This window comes from Cuculus canorus, chromosome 15 (assembly GCF_017976375.1).
Source record: "Cuculus canorus isolate bCucCan1 chromosome 15, bCucCan1.pri, whole genome shotgun sequence".
NCBI classification, from domain to species: Eukaryota; Metazoa; Chordata; class Aves; order Cuculiformes; family Cuculidae; genus Cuculus; species Cuculus canorus.
In genome coordinates, this window is record NC_071415.1 from 8,978,397 (window position 1) to 9,002,682 (window position 24,286).

General features: G+C 46.7%; 1 protein-coding gene across 2 annotated transcripts in view; it reads right to left on the minus strand.

The window, feature by feature from the left end:
- The window catches only part of LMF1 (lipase maturation factor 1), a 201,654-nt gene that overhangs the window by 108,216 nt on the left and 69,152 nt on the right, over positions 1-24,286 (minus strand). For both annotated transcript variants that reach the window (XM_054080399.1, XM_054080398.1), the window contains one exon: positions 14,550-14,615. In XM_054080399.1, the coding sequence (XP_053936374.1) occupies positions 14,550-14,615 (66 nt within the window). The remainder of the gene's footprint in view (positions 1-14,549; positions 14,616-24,286) is intronic.

Here is a 24,286-nt window from a genome sequence, read left to right on the forward strand (position 1 = left end):
GGAAGAAGAGCAAGACCAAATCTTTTAGACGCAGTACAGATACAAAGGCACTAAAAAGGACAAAGTCGTAGATACAAGATGATATTTAAGGTCCCTTCCGATCCAAACCATTCTATAAAATCCTCAAAAGTACCCAAGGTGCTTGATCTTTACCTTTAGCAGTAAAACTAGCAACAAAAAAACCCCCATCCTAATTTTTCACAGACCTTCTAAACAGCAGCTTTGCCTCTTATTAGACCTACAGCTGTCCCACAAACAAGAAAATGTACCAACCACCCACCTCAGAAGTACTTTTTAGTTGAGAGAGCTTTGCATTTAATCGCATAAGGCAACACAGAGGGCTTTCACGCCTGCACAGCATTGCGCTCCCTCATCCCCGAGAACTCCCCTCCACCTCACCCATCAGCTTGATCAACCCATTGCAGTGACGAGGAATAGAAGCAGTCAACCAGCTGTGTTTGTTAACTGCCGCTGGCCTTTACACCCCTTGCGGTAATCAGCTAACGCTCGTCTGCCGATAGCACAGGCGCTCACGTGGGGGGCTGCTGCATATTTCGCAACAAGAACTGCAAAAGGGAGTTATAAAAAGCACTGTTGAGTCCTGCACATGGTTTGGAACACGCATGACAGGAGTGATTCAATGAAAACTGCTCACAAACACATGCAGAGGAATGCTAATATCAACTATTTTGCATTTTGCTTCTGCAAATAGTGAAGATCTGCTTTTTAAAGACAGATCTCTGGTCATGTTTCTTACAAAACTTCTAAAAGAAATCCTCAACGATAACAAATTCGCAGACTTGTGGTGAACTCTAGACTGATAGCTTAAAGAATTAAAGGATTGCACTTAGTGTGTGCAGGTTTCTGGGAAGCAAAGGGATCAACCCGCTGGAAATGCACAGCATTTCTTACAAGCAGCACCCCAGCAGGATTTGGCCAGGAAATGGTGAGCTCACCAGACTCTCACAAGTGTGTTCTGCTGCGTGGGGACCACTGGTAATAGGGAAACACGTTCAGCAGAGGAGCATCCCCTCAGGACCAAGCTGGGGCAACCCTCTGTGTCAGGGTCAGCTGCCTCCTCTTGGAGGCTTTCAGGTGTTGACCCTCCCGTGGCAACCTCAGTCTCCCTCTGACAATCTCTGTGGGACCTTCCCAAGCATCCTCTGGTAGAGTCAAGTTTAGCCCAAGAACTGCTGGGAGAAGTTTCCCTCAAGACAGCACCTAAGTCTAAAGTCCACACATGAGACCAAGGTGCAGGAATTTGGCGAGGTACCCTCACGTGAACTTTAATCTCGGCAAGTTACAAAAGCAAGCTGCTGCCTATATAATAAAAATAGAAAAGTCAGGTTTGACCAGCTTTGAGAAAATCACCCTTTGATAACTCCCTGCTACGTTATCCTTTCACTTCTTTTGGCAGAGAAAAAGAGGTGACTGCAGTTTTCTTTGGCTCCTGCTCTCTCCTGTCAATCCCTTGTGCACTCAGATAGTTCAAGTTCAACGTTCAAAAGGAGAAACAGGCTGTGAAATGTCCATCAGCTCTGTTTACCAACAGAACTGGTGAGCCCAGGCAAAGCAAGATGGCACGCCAAGCCAGCAGGTAATGGTTAGAGAACTCAGGATCCATGGGGCTCTTTCTGAAGCTGCTGGAAATATCATTGAGGTGATTTGCAGCAACGTAAAAGTGTGGCAGCAAGACTAAAAAATCATTAATGAACAACATAATGAGTCAAGAAACATTCCCAGCCTGTTCTTGCTCACGTTGGGTTTCAACATCTGTGCCGGTGTTCCTACTCCTCTGGATTTGCGTCCATCAGGACGGCATTTCACATCGTCTGCCAAACCCGGCACTGCAAGGCTGCTAAAATTGCAATTAACTCCTTGAATTAAAATATTGTACTTATTTGCCTCGGGCCAAGGGTAACACATTTGAGCAGATTTCCATTGTGGGCTGCTTGCAAACTGTTAATTGCAACTCTTGCCTTAAGGACTTACCAATCTTAGCTCGTTTCATACAGAGCGTGGGCCACCTCCTGTGTGGGATACGATTTCCACTCCTTAGACAGATGACAGGAGGTTTTATCAAACAAGATGAAGGCTGTTGCAAGGCCCATGAGCTACCAACAAACCTACACGTTCTTTATGGCAAGCGATGCAGTTAGACTAGTGGGCATGAAAGCCAACTCACATTTTATATTTCAATAAATGCTCTTTAACAGTACTTTTTGCAGAGCAGAACTTGCTTCGCTCCAGCCGTTGCAGGTTAATGTTGCCCCACACTGTCCTCCATGTGAGCCTGACATCCAGAAGTTAAAAACAGTAATAGAATCACAGAATGGTTTGGGTTGGAAGGGACCTTCAAAGGCCATCTAGTCCAATGCCCTGCAATGAGCAGGGGCATCTTCAACCAGATCAGATTGCTCAAAGCTCCATCCAACCTGGCTTTGAACACCTCCAGAGATGGGGCACCTACAGCTTCCGTGGGCAGCCTGGGCCAGGGCCTCACCACACTCAGCATAAAAAATCATAAAAATAGTAAAAAATAGTAAAAAATGCCTTCCTTACATCTAGACTGAACGTGGGTGAAAAGCAGTGTTGGTCACAACTCACCAGGCAGCCAACGGCTTGCAGTGCCAAGCCTGGGGGAAGAGCAGAACCAGCAGCAGGACTCTAGATGTTAGCAGGTTCCTGGGGGAAGGCAAGTTCACCAAACGTGGCTCTAAGAAGAGGAAAAAGCCATTCTCTCTTCTTGTCTTGCAGAGCTTTTGTTCAGTGTCCTCGGCAGTTGATGGGAAACCCTAGCACACAGCCCAGGCACAGCTTCACTGACTCCAGCCACCGTCCATGGCTCAGGGGCAAGGTGAGCACTCGTTTCACCTTGGGCTGGGGTTATTAAACTGATGTATTGATTGCAGAGACCGACAAGCTTGTGTTACATTCAAATGGATCCAACATGACAGTCCGAAATTCAATATTGTCTCAGTCTAATTGGACAGGATCCAGTTCAATTCTGTCAAACATCTTGATTAATGCTAAAGCAATAAAACCCCTCTTAGCCATCGAGCGGGAAGGGGAAGAATACGAGCCTTGGAAAATACAGATAAGTGAATTTGTGAATACAAGCAAGATAAACGTCATTTTTAATACATATATTTCCACAATGCTTGCAAAGGCAACAATTCCCAATCCCTACTTTTCCATGTGAATTGGTCTAGAGGTGAAAGCCTCTTGTGAGCACCTGGAGGAGTTGAGGATTTCACCCTGGAACCGGGTACAATGGCACAGTTAGGAAAAAAGTTTCAGTTCTTTGTTATGAGTTATTTTGAGACAGATTAGAAAATTTGGTTACAAAACTGCTTAACTAGAAATCCCACAAAGTAGAAGAAATGGAACAGATGAGGATGGTCCTAACTCTGGGTAGAGAAACCAGTGTCCTACATCTGACTCCACACAGCTATTTCACAGCTTAAATCAAATTAAAACTAGTCACAGAATCATAGAATGGTTTGGGTTGGAAGGGATCTTAAAGATCATCCAGAAACGGTTTCTTTTTTTTTAAACTGGTGGGAAAAAGCTCCGTAATGCTTTTATTTACATCTTATCACGGAAGCAACTATTTTTTGTTGCAGCATTGCGCAAAAGATGCTGAGATAATTCCATACATAAAAGAAAAAGGCAGCAACTTCAAATACTGAAAAACATCGATTCTGCTATGATGTTAATAGAATAAGACAAAACCCAGTGGTTTTACTGATCCATTGAGTTTTAGGGATGAAAGAGCTAATCCACACTGAGTGACCCTCCCTGATTTTATGTAGAATACATACCAAAAAAGATAAGCAAATTATATTACATTATGTATAATTACAGAAGCTCCTAATTACACATCACAATTTCGAGGCAGTCTAGCAAATGCCGTGCTTTCCAGAAGGGCAATTCCTGCAGTGAATAGTAAATCAGCTTTCGCTTGCCACTGATTTGAAACTTTAACCTATAAATTAAATTAATAAGAGACAAAGGATTCTTTTGTGCATTTGCAAGCCTGTAGGATTTTACAAATAATAGGACTGGAAAGTGATTTATATTCCAAGATTAAAGGTCAGTTTGGCGCACACGACTTCGGAGCAAAACACCACAGCAGAGGCTTAGAGTTAACTCATTCGTGCACCGTCCTAACACTGTATTCTTCTTACAGAGTTATGTGGACTTACTGAGAGCACTGTAAGAGTTGCAAGACAGGAAAAATTTACACTGGAGAAATATGTGGGTGGAATTCTTCCCGATCTACAGTAGGGAGGGAAACATGTATGGGAATTGTATCAGGCCATCAGCCCCCAGTTACTGAAGGGACATCACAGGTGTGCTGCAACTCAAATCAAGTACATGTTCAACAGAGAAAGTATGGAAACACAGAGAACTGCATGGAAACAGCATAAATTAAGTGTAAATAGAAGATATGCAAATTGTGGCTGCCCCACCCCTGGAGGTGTTCAAGGTCAGGTTGGATGGGACTTTGAGCGTCCTGGTCAAGTAGAAGATGTCCCTGCCCATGGCAGGGGGTGGAACTGGATGGGCTTTGAGGTCCCTTCCAACCCAAACCATTCTATGAATCTGTGATTCAAACTTTTACCAGCAAATGGAAGGGTTCTGCTCGTTATGAATCTCTGCCAACAGCTGGTACCTCCCCTGGACAGACCAACATTTCTGTGGAAATAAAAGTTTAAGCTGAACTTAAAACGGTTGGTGTGTGCAATAATTAATACAGTGTTAACCAAGAACAGGAGTAGGTTATTGCCCTAAGAAGATCCTAGTAAGACATCAGAGAAAAAAATGTGCGAACACACCCACCAATGGACACACAGCTTCTTCAGCAGAACTTTTTTCTGGGTCTACTATTTTGTAGGGAACAAATTCAATATTTGACTTATTAAACTAGAATAGACTTCTCTATTATGTGAAAATTCATTAAACAATTTAGCACATTTAATAGTCAAAGAAAGAGATGGAACAGTAGCATGTTTTCATAACCTGATAGACATGTAATCTGATCTTCAAAGAAGAAAGCACCAGCTTGTAAACCAACACCCTATTTGTTTAAACTCTATCTGCAATTAAAACCATGTAGTTATTTTGCTTTCCCTGCAAAAGCAGATGGCAAGGATGTAGGCTGGGTTTTATATGATTTAATTGTACATTGGAGCTCTGCACATACTATTTTGCTGCCGATACTACGCGAAATTGCAGTGTTCGAGTTTCAGTTTCGCTTGGACTTCTGGACCCTTCAGAGCAAACATTATGGAAAAGAAGAGCACTAAATTTTGGCAGGCGCCCACAGCTTGCATCATCCCAAAGGTCTCCAAAGCAAGGGAACTGGAACGATGGTTAATCCCCTACAAGCAGTGGGGAAGGTGGGAATGGTGAAAAGACTGACTCTCCCTTGAGCGTGGCCGGCATGATGCTATGTAAGAGACCAGAAAAGACACAACTTAACGCCCATGCATGCCATGAAGGATGATAAAAAAATCAGTATAATTACTGCCATGGAGACTAGTTTTGACCATCTGGAATGTGTAGGGGTGGCTACACCTCTGTGAGGGATCTGGGCAGGTCTGAAGCAGCTTCAGGCTGGATGTCGAGGTTGCCTCATCATGGCAGAGGGTCCGAGGTCAGGCAGACAGTCCTGCCCGGTGAATGTGGATGTGGAGCCTGGAGGACTAAGATGTTGTGGTAGTAACAGGGGAGTTGGTGACACCACACTGGGGAGGCCAACTAAGCATAAAGCAGACATCTTACTTGGAAAGACTGGAAAGTTCTCCCCTCTCATTTCTGCCTTCCAGATATCACTGAAATTTGTCATCTTTCTCCTCTTTGCAGATTTCTTAAAACACACCATTAACCAGCTCATAAATCCACAATTTAAATAATTATCGGAGCATTGCCTCGGTTACCTTCAAAGCTGACAAACCTCCTGGGTTCTGAACGTTTCATGAGCAGCAGATCATTCCCTACAGCCCACAGGAGGCAGAGAGAAGCGATGGGCTCCATCGTTAACATGTCTACTGGAGAAGCTGGTCAGCAGGACAAAAGCCACATAGAGAGTCAGGACATGGAGAGCCGATGAAGTGGCTAAGAAGTGGTTTGTAAGGATTAATCCGATTCGGATTGAAAAAGACCAAAAGGGTGGAGGGGGGAGGAAGAGAAATGAGGAGAATATTTAGGGCAAGTGATGAGGGTCTTGGGTGGTCTCTAAACGAGTTTGAAACAGTGAGAGTGTAACAAAGAGATGAAATCCAATAGTTGTACAGGAAGCTTTCACCGGGCTTAAAACAAATCCTTAAGAAAAACAGAAAAGAATCCAGGAAGAGGAATTGTATTACTGCTGAAAACGGTATTGGCATATTCCCAATGCATTTAGAGCGTGTGACTGACAGTTCTGCTGCTGATCCCGGCAGTGGGGAGGGATAATGTCTTCCTACGCTTCAAAAACCTCAAAAGGCTCACAACACAAAGTTCCCTGGAGGGCATTTCCACTCAACTTTCACTAGTTTATCCCATTTTGTTTTAATATCACTGGAAATCAGGGGGAAGCTGGGGCAACGGGTGGGAAGCGGTGGGTGACCCAAGTGGCAGGTGCCACTAACCCGCTTGGCTTCTACTGTAGCGAGAGTCACAGAGGTTGCTCGCTTAATTTTTGATCGTTTTAAACCAGTTCCTTTTGGTGAAGAAATGCACTGAGAACAAGGAGTGATGGAACTGCACCAAAGAGAGAAAATCCAGCAGAAAATGCAGTGCTCTGCTGCCTGTGGTAGCTGGTGTCTGGGAGGGATCACTTACTCCTTATCCCATCTCTCCAATCCCTGCCATTAGTTCCCTTTTAAGGCTCTTCTTTAAGTGTCTCTCTCAGCACCTGCTTACGTCCAACTCACTTCAGTCGTATGCGGTTTCCTGAACTTGGGCCAAAGATGCTGGGTCCAAAGATGCTTTATGATGCTGATTTGCAGCTCTACCTCTTTATTTCGATGGTTCTTTGAGCAGACACTCCTCCCCCTTCTCCTAAATTCACTGCTGGGATCCTGGTCCCATTGAAGACGATGCTGACTTTGAGGCGGTGGGAATCCACTGACCATCTGTCTGTCAGGTTTGTTGGGCAGAGTAACACAAGCCAAACTCCTGGAGCAAACGCTGGCTGACTGTAAACCTGCGCTTGCATGAGAGCAGGGCTCTGGAACACAGCTGCCTTTCCTGCTCCGCTTAGAATAAAATAAAACCTATCATGTCCCTGCAAGTAGGAGAAATCTGCTTTTCTTCTGCTGAAGGTCCAATGTCATTAATCACCCTCGTTTTGCTGAAGCATCCTCTGACTGCAGAAAACTACTATGCCATTTCCTATTTAAAAAGCAGCAGGACTGAGCATAAATGTCAGTATTTATCATAGTCTCTTCTGAAATTACAGCTCCGCAAGGACGCTAATACTTCTGAAAATCTACTCTTAACAGATTTTGAGAGCTCAGCCCTCATTTTCAGAAGCATTTTCTGCAGCAGAACCCACTGCCAGTGCTCAGGCTCTGGAAAACCCAGCGTCCTTCTGAGAAGGTCTCAGCTGGAAGTGACACAGCCACTGAATCTCTGCCTGTGCTGCTGCCAGTAAACCCAAGCAACGCCTATCTTCCCAGGCTGAGCACAAATATCGTCTTTAAAAGCATTTGTTCCCTCTCTTTTGAAGTGTTGCGCACATCTGACTGTTACCAGAACAACAGAGCCCAGTCCAAAGTTGGGAATAACCAACATTTCTAGCAAACGGCATTCAAAGATATCTTGCATCCAGACCAGAGCACCTGGGACTCATCTGAAAACCTCTCTCAGATAGAGATTCTGCTTCTTGCAGCAGCCTGATACAAAATCCAGATGCAGTGTAATAAGTTTTAGATGTTGTGTTGACATTTATCTGCCAATATTATTGCTTCATGCACTTACCTTATGATGGATCCTGTTACTGAATAGATCACAGGCAAGGTCAGGAATTGGCCCTTCTTCCAATCCTAGCACTGACATCATGCAAATCGCCAAAACCCAGAAGAAAGCACCTAATCCTCAGCTTCAAATCCACACCAAGCAGCCCCTCCATACGTGTGAAGGAAGACAACTGGTTTTTCAATTATGCCTCTGAAAAGGTCGTTCTTCAAAACTTATGACCAAATGGAATAAAAGAAAAAGCAGCCAAACTTGAGCACGCACTTCCTTTTGGTATTGGTCACCTTAACACAAACAGCAGCTTGTTTTTCCAACAGATGAAAAGAAACCGTATTTACAAAACGATCCACCATGGGCTGAACCTTGTTTCGTCCTTGCTTTCCTTACAGAGGCTTTGGCTTCTACATGGAAAGTTGTCCAGTGAGGGCAGAGATGGACCACAACCCACTTCACTCCCATTTTCACAGAAACTTGTCTTCCAGGGTACAAATTTTACTGCTTCAAGTAATGACAGGCTGTGAGCAATCCCAGAAACTCATAGTATGTCTATCAAATCCCACCGCCACTTCTTAACCCCCCCCAGATGCTGAGGGCAGGCCCTCGCCCTGGGCTCACAACCACGTGTCCTGCAGCACCGAGCTCACGCCAGGCCCCGCAAGCCTGGACTGCTGGACTTCCACAACCTTTCCAATGCTTTAGGGAAAACCTGCAAAATTTCCCTGTGCCAACGGTGCATCTTGTCCCTCTTCCAAGCCTCAATCAATTCTGCAGCAAATCCCATCCGATAACACATGCACCGGCACTCGGAAGCAGCTTTAACTTCGGTAACTCAACTACTGCAACACAACACCTCCCGTCCCAAAGGGAATCCACAAAATCCATCAGCAAACCCATGCGAGTTCACCTTCTGCGCAAAGGAAGGAATAGAGACATACATTATTCTGCGTTCAATGAAACAAATCCAGACCCTTTCATACCAGCAAGGGGGAAAAGTGCCAACTCACCGGCTCAGCTGCGCCAGAACCACCAAGGTGGGTTTCTTTGGTTTCCCTTTAGTGGCTGCTGGAAGGGGAAGATCTGCGACATCACTTTTGGAAAGCCCACCTGTAAAACCCGTGCTCCCACAGCCAGGCCAGACCTGGGAGTTCCACAGTGAAACCACAACTTAGGAATACATTTTGTTGGCCTTAATAATTCATTACTGGGACAATCAGTCCTGCCAGGATTCACGTGGACTGTCTTCAGAATGGAGAAGATTCTGTAAAGGGCCCATTATGGTAAACTTGGGATGCTACATAAATACTTTATAATGTTATTAAAATTTCTTTTAAATAGTCTTGGGTTTTGTTCAATTCAGCACTGTTTCCCTCACACTAATTTGTAACTTTAAAAACACACATTTTAAGCACGAGACCTGAGTCTCTGCTTCCCTGTTAGGAACATTTTTGCTTCCAGCAATGCAAACTGCTGGAACGAAGCCCACCCTGAGACACCAGGGATCATGAAAGCAGCTCATTTTCTGATTTATCGAAATGAATGGCTAGATATTATTCACTTTTTGTTTCATAATGGGTTGGGAACAGCTAGATGAAAAGTCTAATACAGTGAAGAAAAGGGAGAAAAGAAATCAAAAGGCAGTTAAAGAGCAGTTAAAGCTTCCTCTTCACCCTTATCAGCACAGCTATCAGTCAGCAAGCCCCTAATTAGGTACAAAAGACATTTTGCTCCAGAGAGCTTCTCCAGGAACAGGAGAGCTGCTGTACCCAGGAGCTGGAGCACTGATTGACAGCCTCTAGTTAGGAAAAACAGTTACACAATAATTAGCGACAATTTGTACAAATTTGAAGAAGTGACCTTTGTGGCTGTGCAGCCTCTTGCGCAAAGAACAAAGCTTTTCTCAGCAGCACTGAGAACTAATCCTGGGTTCAGTTTTGGACCCCTCGCTACACGAAAGACATTGAGGGGCTGGAATGCGTCCAGAGAAGGGCAACGGAGCTGGGGAAGGGGCTGGAGGGCCAGGGGGTCCGGGAGCAGCTGAGGGATCCGAGGCTGTTTAGTCTGGAGAAGAGAAGGCACTAGAAAGCTGCTCTAAGGTCTCCCCGGAGCCTTCTCTTCTCCAGGCTGAACAACCTCAACTCTCTCAGCCTGTCCTCATAGCTGAGGTGCTCCAGCCCTCAGATCATCTCTGTGGCCTCCTTTGGACTGGTTCCAACAAATCCATGTCACTCCCATGCTGAGGACTCCAGAGCTGGATGCAGGGCTCTCGGTGAGCTCTACAGCCATGCCATGGCTGCCACCTCTGCTGAGCTTCACCCAGCACCAGCCAGGCTGAGGACAGGCCACCAGGATGCCAGGGACCCCCTGGCAGTGTGGAACAGCTCTGGCACGGTTTCGGAGCAAAGCAGGGCTCTCGTCCCCACGCTCGCCTGCCTGAGCAGCTGCTTCAGCAGCTGTTTCTACCAGTTGGTGGCTGAGTTTTACAAGATAGCTGTCTGTAATTAAAAAGCAACAATGCTTTGGCAGCCATTAGAAAAATGCATCACTGGATCGCATCCCCCAGGGAGTCCTGCTGCAATGGAACAGGGGGACGCAATAGATGGGACCACGCAGGACTTTCCCATGTCTAAACCCCTAAGATTATCTGCTTAACTGCTCTGCCAAGACCCCCACCGGTATCCAATGGGGTTCCATTTGGGCTGGTTGTGGGTCAGAAATGCTCATCTCCTGCCCAGGGCGCTCAACCCTGCCCTGCATGAGGCCATGTGGTCGCAAGGTGCTCGACAATATACGCGTTGAGGTTTAGTGGGGAGATTTGAAAATACAGCTCTTACGCAAGAGGATTTTCTGCCTTTGGAGCACGTTAAGACATTGTGCTTCTGCCAGCCAAGCAGCACACCCAGAATTAGCAAAGCTCGGGCCAGATAAAGCTTGGCACAGGAGGGATGGTAGGAGGCCCACGGGGAGCAAACTGGTGCTCCCTGATTCCATGCCTGGCTCACAGACCTGGTACCTACTACAGGGGTTAGAAAACTGCTTCAGTCCATGCTGGGCAATGTCTTGCAAGCTGGGCAGGCTCCAGAAATCACCTTGAGTGGCACAAAACCTCCCATGACAGACTCTTCCCCTGGTGCACACAAGAGCCTCGCTGGGGGTGGGAGCTGTTGCACTGTGTGGTGGTGTAGGATGCCCTCTGGAGCAGGCACGGGCAGGGGACGTGCTCAGCCGCATCTCCCTGCTGGCTCAAGCAAGGAGTTGAGCTGTTCTGTCTCACCGAACAGGCAGGATGCTGCTGAACGCCATGGGATCTGTGCCATGTACTCCAGTGGAAGCAGAAATCCAGCTCCAGCCTGCAAACCGCCACACACATATTTGTAAACCATTGTGTACACAGCAGATAAATGCTTAATAATCCTGATGACAAACAGACCTAAGCCCCAGAAGCAGCTTCCCTCAGCATTCACTGCATCAGAATCGGGTTCCACTGAGTAAAGAACTCCCTTTTAGTGGGAATTCTTACAGGAAAAAAAAGCCATTTAACCACAGCCAACAATGAAACGACGGCAAACCCAACAATTAAATGAAACCCATGGCATGTCAGACCACAGGGCTTCACCTGCCAGTTACTACCGTGTTCACACGCTGATGTGGACACAGCTACATGTGAAGCTTGGGGGCATCAGGAGCACTGGGATTACCTGCGTGCACACCAGCATGCAAAGATGTGCACCCTCCTTGGAGCCTCAGCAAAGAAACTGATGCAGAAGGAGGTTAAACTCCTTATTTGTGGTTGTCTTGCCAAGATGGGATTAGAGTTTGGAAATCCTGGCACCCAGAGCCATGATTAATCCGCCAAGTGTTTCTACTCCCAGCCCTCACCCCAGCCTCCAGGTAGTTTCCACGGGCCAGGCTGGGGATTGCGGTGCAGCAAAACCATCTCCATCAGAGCCTGCCTTTCTCCTCCAACCTAACTGGAGCCCATCTACTCCTCAGGGATCAGAGAAGCGTTAGGCTGGTAGGAAAATACCTTTCCTATGTAAACCATGCGTTCTACCGTTTCCCTCTCCAAATTACACAGCGTCACAGATCGTAAGACCTCTAAACAGAGGATCTTCAGTGGGGGAACAGATCTCCGTAAAGGCTGGGATTAAGGCCCTGCACACTAGAAAGGAAAGAGGGAGGAAAAATACGCTCCGTTTAATTACCCGAGCCATAACAACATTTTACTACTTTATACACGATTCCCGACAAAAGTGGAAATGTTATTTTCCACGAGCATAGCTGCTCGTTCTACTACAAATAAATATGCGGGGCATGCTCACCACGCGCGAGATGGAGGCCATGTGTTTTCATTAACTCTCTTGGCAGAGAAGCCCATGTAGATCTTGGACTGCAGCTCAGGACTGGAACAGGAGAGCTGGGGTGGCCAACATACATCACAGCAGACTACTTTTGGCCCAGGTCCACTTATGAGTTGGTCCAATACCCAGTTTTATCATCCTAATTACAAGCAGATTCCCAGCTCCCTCCTCCCTTGCAGAGGTATCTTCACCCTTTTCTCCCTCCTCTCTGGCTGGTTGGAATCAGCAGGTGGATTAAAGTCCTTCGTCTGTTATCAATAGCAGACAAAGTTTGGCCTCTTTCATTTTCTTCTTATTGCAGCTCCTTTTTGTGCGGATTAAAATAATTAATATTGATAATGTGATCTGCCCCCCTGTCCCTGTTCCCAATTACTTGCACAGGCTGGGGATCCTGCGTTATGGATACGACAGGAATGGTCTTAATTAGCCCTTCTGGGCTACAGAACTGATCCTGGTTTTGATTTTAAATATTTGGGATTATGCAGGCTGACTGTTGTGGGCTGGGGTCACCAGCGGAGCGGCCGGGGGATTCCGGGAGAGCTTGCTTTGAGCTGCCTTCTCTCCGCCTGCTGCCAGGTGCCTGGGAGCACGCGGAGCAGCGTCCTCTTGCTGCTAGGCAGAAACGAAGGATGATTTACCACAGCTACCTTTAAGTTCAGGATTAAGAACAACAGCACTGAAGTTCTTTGTGCCCAAAGCTCTATTTCAAAAGAAGCAGGACACCTGCGGTCCTGCTAACGGAGCTAACGGAGCAGCATTCATTAAAGCTCACCCTTGCATCCACTGGCTGAAACCCCGTTAAAGGGAGGATAAAGGAAAGAAGAATTAAACTGGGAAAGGCAGATACGACTTTGTGGACACACAAAATTCCATTTCAAACATGGGATCAGTTAACTCAGTCACAGGAGTGAAAGACAAAGGTGTCAGCACTCGTAAAACTGGTCAATGTTGTTCCTCTTTTGGGAAGAGGAATCCTAGTCCTGGCACAGGGTGGGTAACGTGGTCCCTGGCACTCACACACAATTCTCTTCACACCTTGGTGGAAAGACAGAGGTCCTGTACAAGCATCCCTGTTCCCACGGCTCAGTGTGTCTACTCCATAAAAAGTGATTCGTAGGCAATACCTTGGAACACATTCTGCAGGTCAGAGAAGTTAGGCTCTGCCAGCTTTAATTGGAAGGGGGAAATGGGTTCCAGACATGATAGAGGTCCACTGAGAATGTCATTCCAGAGGAACATCTCCAAAGCAGCTTCCAGTATGGATAAGGGGCTCCAGGAAAGCTGGGGAGGGGCTGTTAATCATGGAGTGCACGAATAGGATGAGAGGGAAGGGGTTTCGGCTGAAAGAGGGGAAATCAAGATGACATCTTGGGAAGAGATGTTTTCCTGTGGTGGTGGGGAGTTCCTGGCCCAGGTTGCCCAAGGAAGCAGTGGCTGCCCCATCCCTGGAAGTGTTCAAGGCCAGGTTGGATGGGGCTTGGAGCCACTGATCCAGTGGGAGGTGTCCCTGCCCATGGCAAGGGGTGGAACTGGATGGTCTTTGAGGTCCCTTCCAACCCAAACCATTCCATGATTTTATGGTTCTATACTCGCCCAGCAGTGTCACTGTACACAGCAATTTCTTTCTTTCTTAACACTATTTATGCAAAACACAAATGCAAAAATATAGGTAGAAAGAGAGGGGAAACTGAGCTCCCTCTCTCTATAATCAGAGAGGAGACAACACTCTGAGCCAGAACATAAACCACAGTTTATAATCAGAATGCAATGTAATCACTGAAACAGATGTCAAAAAGATAAAACCGTGTAATTCCAAACTGCCAACGATTAGTGTTCAGCATCTTGGAGAGCACCGAGATGCTCTATTTCTGTCTACATATGCCCACATTTCAGAAGCGTGAGCAGAAAGCATTCAGCACAACCCTACAGAAAAGGCCTTACTGCTGCCCTCCCGCAGCATTTATACAGAGACAGATCTTGGTGAGGCTCAGGTTTGAATCAAGGGAGAGAAAGGAAGGAGAGAAATTGGTCTTTCAGAACTGGCTGGGAAAAATCACAGCACCAAGCAGGCGGATGGACACCAGCTGCGTTGCCAGGGACAGAAGACAACGATAAAGAAATAAAGCACGGAGAGCTGCCCGGCAGAAGAGAACGGTCAGAGACCATTTTTCTACCAATGTGAAGCAGTCCAGAGAAATCAGTTTCAATAAGGAGATTGCTCACCTCGTAGTGGTAATCCATGCAGGTTAGCTCTCTCCAGCAGCGATCTCCTCGGATTTTAATCAGCCCCTGGGGAAAACAAAAAAAGACAAAAAATACCATCACAAATATTATATTTTACTTTATCTTGCACATCAGATATTATCTAAAGATGGCAAATACTCTGGTTAAACTACAGGGAGAACCTGGAACTGCAATGAAACGCAGAGGCTGGAAAGACCCATCTGGAGACCGATGGCACCGCTGTAGCCTTGGCTCAGTCGTTGCTCCCTAGGGAACATCTAGGGCTCCAACATGATTCTTTCCATTGCCTGTTTACTGAAAGTTTGGCTCAAAACCCCTGTGGAATATGCCATGCCACTTAAAGGATGCTGGAAGATGCCTCTCCCAGCTCCACTTTGCAGAGCAGCTCTGAGCAGCCCAGGGCTCCCAACATTGCTGGGTACCAGGCAGGGAGCATCGAGAAGAAGCAGGAAAAGCTGGAAAATCAGACTCAAGGATTTCTGTACAACAGACTGAAAAGTTACCTGCAGACCTAAATACAATGGCATTCACAGTTTCAAAATCCTGACTCAATTCTCTCTCTCTCACAAAGCCGTCTCCTCTGCCTATAGAAAATAACAGTGGCACAAAGCGGGATGGGGACCATGCAGCCCTGAGCTGGATACAGAGATGCAATCAAAGTAATTAGAGAAACAAAAGAGGAGAAGGGGAAGGAAGCTGACAGATCCAAACACAGATGAATGCGCTAATGACAGGTCTGCTCCACCTCAGGTTAGAGGTTGGCAATGAAATAAGCAGGTATCAGAGGTTGCTGTGCATTGATATTTCAGGGCAACGCGAGGGTGACGTTTCCAAATCAGTGGGTCCATTCCAGGGCTGGCAGTAATATTGGGATTAAATTTCTTTGCCTCAGTGATGAAGAGTAGAAAGGAATCAGTCGTCCAGAGCAGGAAAGACACCTGGCCAGGGATGAGCCTGCTTGCAGGAAGCCTTGCAATCAAGCTGTGCCAGCCCCAAGGTATGCGGGTTCAGCCTGACGGCTTTGATGTATGGGGAGAGGTCCCTGATTAGGATCATAATATCCCAAATTGAGGAAAGCTTCACTAGTCAAAAGGTTGAACCAGCTCTGTCATCTGCATACAATTAGGAAGTATTTGCCTACCTCTGACATTGCCCCTAATTATAATGTTCCTTCCTTCCTTAGTAGAAAAATAGAGGGAGTTTCTGCAAGGATCCATCGCCGTCTCTACTGGGAGCATCCTGAAGCTTCTTTACAGTTGCAGCAGGAGAGCTTTGCAAGAAGAGACCAGTGACCTTTCAGTGCTAAAGTCTGAGATCGCAGGGAAGAAGATTCCATCACTAACGGCACGTGCTGGCCTACTGGTTTCATCCAAATTGCTTAAAACTTTTCACTTGCAGCATTAAAGAAAGTTTAGCAGGCTTGGGGCTCAAGAAAAATGCCCAGAGCAGTAGTTGCTGCCCCATCCCTGGAGGTGTTCCAGGCCAGGTTGGATGGGGCATGGAGCCCCCTGATCCAGTAGGAAGTGTCCCTGCCTGTGGCAGAGGGGTTGGAACTGTATAGGCTTTGAGGTCCATTCTGACCCAAACCATTCCACAGTTCTACGAATTCCACAGACTTAAGGATCCCCCCAAACTGTCCAGACCTCACAAGTAAATATCCAGAAATACCCAGTCCCCCAGGCTGGACAACGTCTGAGAGCCCAGGGCTGTTGAGCCTGGAAAAGAGAGCAAAGCCCAGTAACTCCTGAGAGATACAGAACAGATCAGCTAGGAATGATTATGGACCATTTCTCCTGCCTCTGAAGGAAAGAAGCACCTTCAAACCTCGAACGTCTTGTCATCTGTCACAGGTTGTAATAGGAATGTCTGAGGGTGACTCCATCAATGGCTGAGATGGGTCCAATGCAAGACCTCAGATCTGGGAATACCCTGGCCAGGGAGATCTACAGCCTCAGCATTATCACAAAAGGGACACTCAACAAGCAACACCAACACCACCAAAACATCCCAAGCTGGTCCATAAAGGCACAGATCAAAGCACAATGGATGCAAAGTGATGCCACACAAGCCTGGCAGGATGGCAAGACAGGGTACCAGTGGCTGCTCTGCAGCTTTAGTTATCCAGCAGATCCCATCACTCTCTCCTCCACCACTCTGAGACTGGAACTAGGGAGGCAGGGACAAGACAGACTTGCTGTCAACAGCCACGGCTTCAGCTGCTCCTCCCGAATCATCTGCAGCTTGCTCTGCCCCTCAAACCTTTTCTAAAATTACAGGATATGTTGATAGCATCTCCCAGGATGTGCGGCAGCCGGCAGCCCTGTCAGCGGCACAATGGACACTACGGAAGGCTCTGTACAAGAATGCCAGAATATTAAAACAGGACAGCTATCTCGATGACCTTCCCTCCTACCTTGCCCAAGCTGTTATCAAGCCCTATTATTCAGCAAGGATAATTAAAACAAGTATATGAGAGAAAAGCACCAAACTGAAACCCAAAATCTTGCCTGCAATGAGTCATTAAAGGAGTTAATCACATTTTGTTTACTATAAAGCTTTCAAAGAGGAAAGTCTCTTAAAGCTCTCAATACCAAATCTGTTTTTCAGCACAGAAAACTCCCACTTTCTTCATCAGAGGTGTTTCAAGTTGTCTTCTCTGCTGCTGTCTAGAAGTCCACTTCACTCCCACACCACCATGTGGGCTTTCCAGTTTTCAAATGAAGCTGGACCAAGAAACAAGAGCACATAGTGCACAAAAACCTTCATAGCTTCATCTCTGCTGAGGAGAATGAGTCGTGGTGGCTTGCCATGAATCTGCCTGTGCAGAGCTGTGGATCCCTGGGCACGGACACCCCCAGGACAGGCTCCGAGATGCCGTAATGCTCCATGCCCAGGTGGACTCTGGTTTTGCACACTCTTCCCTAATTACTTGGCTTCTGCTGACATTTTTGGAAGCCAGCTCGTGTTCTCTTGAAGACGAAAACTTAGTCTGAATAATGGCATCTGGGTCCCTGCCCATGGCAGGGGGTTGCAACTGAATGCGCTTTAAGGTCCCTTCCAACCCAAACCATCCTATGATTCTATGATCTTGAATTCTGCATTTATTTTGACATAAGGATGAAGACCAACGGGCAGGAGGACAGGGATTTTTGAACACATTTTGCGTTTTGCCCTTTTTATGATCCACTCTAACCTTTAGATCAAACCAAAAAGTGCGCGGACGTGTTGGGGAAGGACAAGGAAACGAGTTTTTGAGTCCATTTTCTCTTCCCATTCATAAAGGCAAACACACGCTCACGTATCTACAACCCCAGAAAAAAAACAAGCACCCCAGAAACGCTGTCTCTATTTGCACATGGGGTGGGAAAAGAGACTTTCAAAGCCCTGCGTATCAGCAGGGAAAGGTATTCTGCAACACAAATTAACTATCAGCTAACGGGAAGGAAGCAGGTGTCTCGGTGAACCGGCAATTGCCCTTTCACCCCCGTGGCCTTGCTTTGAATCCAGCTCTAACCAGAATTATTAAATTCATACTGAAGGGATGGGGGCTACAAAGACACCGGGGTTTGATCCTAACAGCCAAGTTGGTGGCAGCCAGACTGTGCACCCGAGCCTCTGCTGGTAATAAGGGAGCCTGGCCTGGGGAAGGGGAAAGGGGAGATCTTTGTCATATAAATCTACAGCTGACTGTGACTCCAGGCCATTTCACACACCCAGCAACCCCCTCGTGCTGCTGTCCGCGCGAGAACTATAAAACAGTCACCCTGGATTGAATTAGCATCCACAATGAAATGTGGGCTCAAGACCTCCTCTCCTGCTAAGTTTGCTTCCTTTAGGGCACGGCCAAGGAGCGTCAGGGAGGATGGAGATGCAGCACCTGCATCTACCTTGACAGCCCACGCCTTCAGGCTCTCTGGCTCTCACTATAAAGGTGCATTACATTCACCAGCTTTTTTCAGAGGGGAAGGAAAATCACTTTTTTTTTTTTTAATCTAATTTTAATGGCGTTCAATGAAATGCCTGGGTTTAATCACCAGAACCACTCTGCCACCCTCGCTCAGCCCCCATGCGCTTCCCATCCACCAGCCCTGCTCTGTGTGTAAGCCTTCATGGTCACCTATAACACCCTGGACGTGCTGCAGGTGTCACTGGTGGCTTTTGTCACCGTCCTTTTATTTTATTTATCAGCTACAGATAAGATATCATAGAATGCTTCAGAAACTGTGCAGGTCAATCCCAGGAGACATGGAGAGGATTCCTTCCACCACGTCCATGTCACAGCTACCATAGACAACGAGCATCACAGAAACTCATCCCCAATCTCCCCAATCTCCCCACTCTCAACTCGACTGCTCACTGCACAACTCACGGCTGTTGTTCCACCTGGATGCAGCTCAGCCACCACAACGGAGACGAGAGGGAGCATCCTCCAGGGAAGGCCCACTCAGCTCCAACCTCCAGCTCCATAAGCTCTCACCCCATCTCTGCCCCCCACAGATGGGCACTGGTCACAGCCATTGCTCTCCAGTTTTACTTCAGACCTCTCCTTTTCTCCTTTCTGTGTTCACTCTTAGCTGATTCCCTTCTAATTAAAGCTACCTACACCCAAACAAAACCCACAGCACTGCCCTTACTCCCTCTTCCCCCTAAGCCCCACTTTTGTCCCCAACCCCCTTCCTCAAAAGACCAAACCCAGGCAGAAGCAACAGTCTGGGATGCACCATCGCAGACAGCTCTGGGAGGATTTTATGCTTCTAAACTAGATAAACTGTTTCCTTATTTACTTGATGCCAGGAAACATGACTCAGGGACCCAGGGGTGCTCCACCACCATCACTGTGGAGTGATGCAGCATCCTGCCCTGCACGCCCCCAAGCTACGCAGCTCCTGCTCAACCACTGCTCAGCTCAAAGAGAGGGAAGTGGCTGAACTCTGACACACCAAATCCTGCCTTTTCTTCTTCATAGAATGGTTTGGATTGGAAGGGACCTTAAAGCCCATCCAGTTCCAGCCCTGCTGCCATGGGCAGGGACACCTCCCACTGGATCAGGGGCTCCAAGCCCCATCCAACCTGGCCTGGAACACCTCCAGGGATGGGGCAGCCACCACTGCTCTGGGCAACCTGGGCCAGGGCCTCACCACCCTCATGGTGAAGAATTTCTTCACAATGTCGAATGGAAAGCTTCACTCTTCCAATTTAAAGCCATTCCCCCTCATCCTAACACTCCAAGCCCTCATAAAATGCCCCTCCACAGCTTTCCTGGAGTTCCTTTCAGCACTGGAAGCTGCTCTAAGGTCTCCCTGGAGTCTTCTCTTCTCCAGGCTGAACAACTCCAACTCTCTCAGCCTGTCCTCATAGCAGAGGTGCCTCAGCCCTCGGATCATCTCCGTGGCCTCCTCTGGACCCATTCCAACAGCTCCAATCTCCTGCAGATTGCTCTGCCCAACTGTACTCCTTTCAGGCTGCTGTACTTTGGTGATTCAAACTGCAAAAAAGCCTAAATAATTAAAATGTCATTCAAGTGCTAAGCCGATATGAGTCACTGTTACAGAAACTATCTTAAAAATTCTTTCAGGAGTGGGGGATAATTATATTCCTCCCTATCTATTGATTTTTCTCTACAATGCAGATGTCAGATTTTCCACGGTTTTTTTTCTTTTCCTCTTTTTTTTCTTTTTTTTTTTTTTTTTTTTTTTCCCCTGGAGTGAGTGTCAAGGAGGAACAAAGCCCTCTTTGAGACTTTTTCAGCCCAAAATTAATTCTGAAAAAAAAAAAAGAAATGGTACAGACAGGCCAATACCACGGGAAGCTGAGAAAAAGCCTGGTGACTCAAGCTATGTCTGCAAAACCCCTATTGATCCCAGAGAGCAGGGTGGGGTACGGGGCACCAGCGTTATAAATTTAAAGTCAATTTAAAGACCTTCATTCTGTGCTTCGCAATACAAAAAATTGGGTGAAAATGAAAAAAAAAAATAAATCAACAAAAGGCAATCCTAAAATCCAGATTTTACTTTTTCTTATGAATATGAACCGCTCCCAGAGTGTTTAGCTCCCAGAGATAATCCCAACCAGTGCCTTCACGGACTCAGTCACCCACCAGCCTCTGCCATTGACAGAAAAAGTGGTTTCAGCATCTTTTGAAAGCCAAATATATAAATATATTTTATAGACAAACTAGCTGCAATTTAGACTCCCAGCTGATGGAAGAGGAAGGAGCTTTACAAAGTTAAAAATTAAAATATAGACTTGTTTCAGGACTATCAGACAGGGCTGCAGGGGCTCAGACAGCTACACTGCTCCCCAGCCTCGTTGGAGCCCAGCAGCCCATGGGATCGGACACGGTGCCTTCAGACCACACCAGAAATATTAAAGCATTTGGAGTTCTCCTGTTGTCACGCACCAGGTCACCCAGCCTGTTCCCTTCCTGCTTCAAGTTCCTTCTGTGTTTGAAAAGATAAACTGTGAAAAAATGAGGATTTTATTCAGCTTCAATAAAAAATATCATGCCCAAATATTGTATTCTGCAGGTGAAGGATGAGCGCAATGGGTGCGATGCTACAGCAGCAGCACAATCCCTCTGCTGGATGTGTAAAACTCCCTCTGGGCTCCACAACATCAGTTTAGGACCTTTTTACATAGAATCAAAAAAATGGTTTGGGTTGGAAGAGACCTCAAATCCCATCCAGTTCCATCCCCTGCCATGGGCAGGGACACCTCCCACTGGATCAGGGGCTCCGAGCCCCATCCAACCTGGCCTTGAACACCTCCAGGGATGGGGCAGCCACCACTGCTCCGGGCAACCTGGGCCAGGACCTCCCGATCCAACAAAACAACATTTCTCCCTACGATTTCATCTCAATCTCCCCTCTCTGAGCTGAAAACCAGTCCCCCTCATCCTCTCCCTGCCCTCCCTGATCAAGAGCCCCTTTCAGTACTGGAAGGCTGCTATTTTCCAATATATCTCATAGTAGACATAGTATTTCATTCCCAAGACCGGCAAAGGCTCGAGCTTTCCGAAAATTCAATACATTTTCTACGGTCCTTTTCTGCCTCAAGGCTCACGTTATGGCTAGGGAAATTAAATATTTAAATTTAAATATTTGCATCATTTATGAGCCCAAATCTTCAACTGCAGAGAGGTCTGGTGCTGGGCCAGCCAAGCACCGTGCTGAGGCAGGACTGGATGTGGTCCAGAGCTATGCTGACCCTCCACATGGAGCCCCACCTCCCACCTACAGGCTCTACCAGAGAATTCAAGCAGGAAGAATGGTCTGGATTGCATGTCTTATTCCCTTCTTTTGGAAATGCCACATAGGGAAGACACAACACAGGTGTTTTGGAAATGTTCTTCTAACAGTCTGACAGTAGCAAACTAAAGGCTTTAAGAGCTGTACATGATGTTCATACAAACCTCTCACGAAATGAACAGCTGGTAATTCAGATCTCTCCTGCTTCTCCCATGCAAAGAGAGAAATAACAGGCTACAACACCTCCTCCTGAGCCAGAGAACAACCAGCTTGTGCTCATCAGATGGCACCACTCCTTAAGTAGCTTTATTGTGGCTTCCCCAACCCTGGAGGTGTTCAGGGCCAGGTTCAATGAGGCTTTGAGCAACCTGATCCAGTGGAAGGTGTCCCTGCCCATGGCAGAGGGGTTGGAACTCGGTAATCTTTCAAGTCCCTTCCAAACCAAACCATTCTATGATTCTCTGATTCTGTACCTTGCCCATCACTTCTGAGTCAACCCTACTTGGGTTCAAAGCCTCTGCCAAGTGGATGGGACTTCCCCATCAGCTGGAGAATGTTAGTCTTGCTCCAACACCAGCAGGACATAGGACAAGACTCCAGGTTCTCTCCAAGGTTCTCTCCAAGGTCCACCTTCAGGTGAACAAACCCCACTTGCCTGGTAGCCTCCTGCCTAGGCAGGGATGGGCACCAAGCGCTGTAAGATTCCCGCTGAAGAGGTGACCATCCAGATTCTGCTGCAATGGATGCAGGTTGGTCCAGTGCAAAAGCTAAACTGGAGTCACCACAAAATGCAACCAACAAACACAGACTGGAAAATACTCTTCCGAAAGAGGAGTCACCAGTGTTGATTTTTGCGTTGTTCTGTTTGTTGCTGGTTTTCCCCTCCACTATCAGAAAGACCCTTTGAGAAGCCACCATGGCTGCTCCAGCATCTGATTGACTTTGAAGGCAAGGAGTGGGTGAAAGGGATTTGGAAAAGTACTTGGCATTAGGGGCTCTCTGCCTTTTCCAGCCACCGAAGAACAACAAGTCTTCCTGCCAAGGGCTATTACCAGACAAACCGAGAGAGATCAGAGGCACAAAAGAGGTTGCTAAGGAGTCAAGTGTGGGATCCCTGCAGAGAGGAGGAGGCTGCAGCTGGGACGGCAAAGGTCAGAACATTGCAGACATCATTTTCCAAAAATTCCCATGAAGCCCCAGCGCAGGAGCCGGGAGCCTGGCCTGGCCGCACTCGCGGATGAATAATGAGAAAGCCATAAAAGAAAGCTCCCTTTCTTTCCTCCTACCCACGCTAATGTAATAAAACAAATTAGAATAATTATTCTCCATTTCAGAGCCGTAATGCCCAGGATCAGGGCACGCTTGTCACCGGAATGACAACTACATCCGTTTGATTCTTCTTCTTTTCTTTTCTATTTACAGAGATCGCCTAAATTCCAACTTTTATTGCATTACATCTAATGCGATTTTACTACAGGCATCCAGATTCTGTTTGCTTCAAAGTCTTCATTATTTTTGCCAGAAAGTTCATCTCCCTTATTAGCTAATCACGTCCCCACCCTTCCCAGTAACCTTTCAAATGCCACCCACGTTATGACACTTCTAACAGCACCCAAGCGAAAACAAAACATGAGAAATGAGGTTTAACACGAACCACCAGTTCCTGAAAATAAATTACTGCAGTTGGTTAAAAGATAAATTCTAATTGTGAAAAAAAAAGAAAAATATAATCTTTAAAGTGATTAAATACCTAATGATACACAAACAGTCTGGAAATAATTGATCTTTTCTTTGTGCAAATACATCTCTGTATGAAAATGATAAAATCATAGGATGGTTTAGGTTGGAAGGGGCCTCAAAGCGCATCACACCTCCCACTGGATCAGGTTGCTCCAAGCCCCATCCAACCTGGCCTTGAACACCTTCAGGGATGGGGCAGCCACCACTGCTCTGGGCAACCTGTACCAATGGCAATAGATGGGCGATATCTACTAGGAAATGATGAGAATTTTGTGGAAGAATTTATTGCTAATTATTATAAATCTTTTTGCACTATTTCTTTCCCAAGTCTGTCATGTTAAATGATTTTTTTTTTTCCCTGTAAAAGGGTAAACATATCTTTTGTGTAGAGTTCAAACACTAGGAGTTAAATTATTTTCTAAGTCTCTGCCTGCCAAAAACCACTGCGGGACTTCTCTGGACTGCAGTAGCACCTTCTGAGGATGAATTGCTCAGAGAGGCAGAGCTGGGACTTGGGGAGGTCAGTCTGTAGTAGCATTCAGAGAAGGAAATACAGGAAATGGGAAAAAAAAATTAATAAGAATTTAGTTTACAAAGAGTAAAGCAAGGGGAGGGAGCGCCAAAGCACAAATGACAGCTGAAAAGACGCCCTTAGGTTTCCCTGAATTCCCACCAGGCCCCTCAGGACCTGCCACACCAGGCACCCGCGTGAGAAGGAGCGGGGCAGTG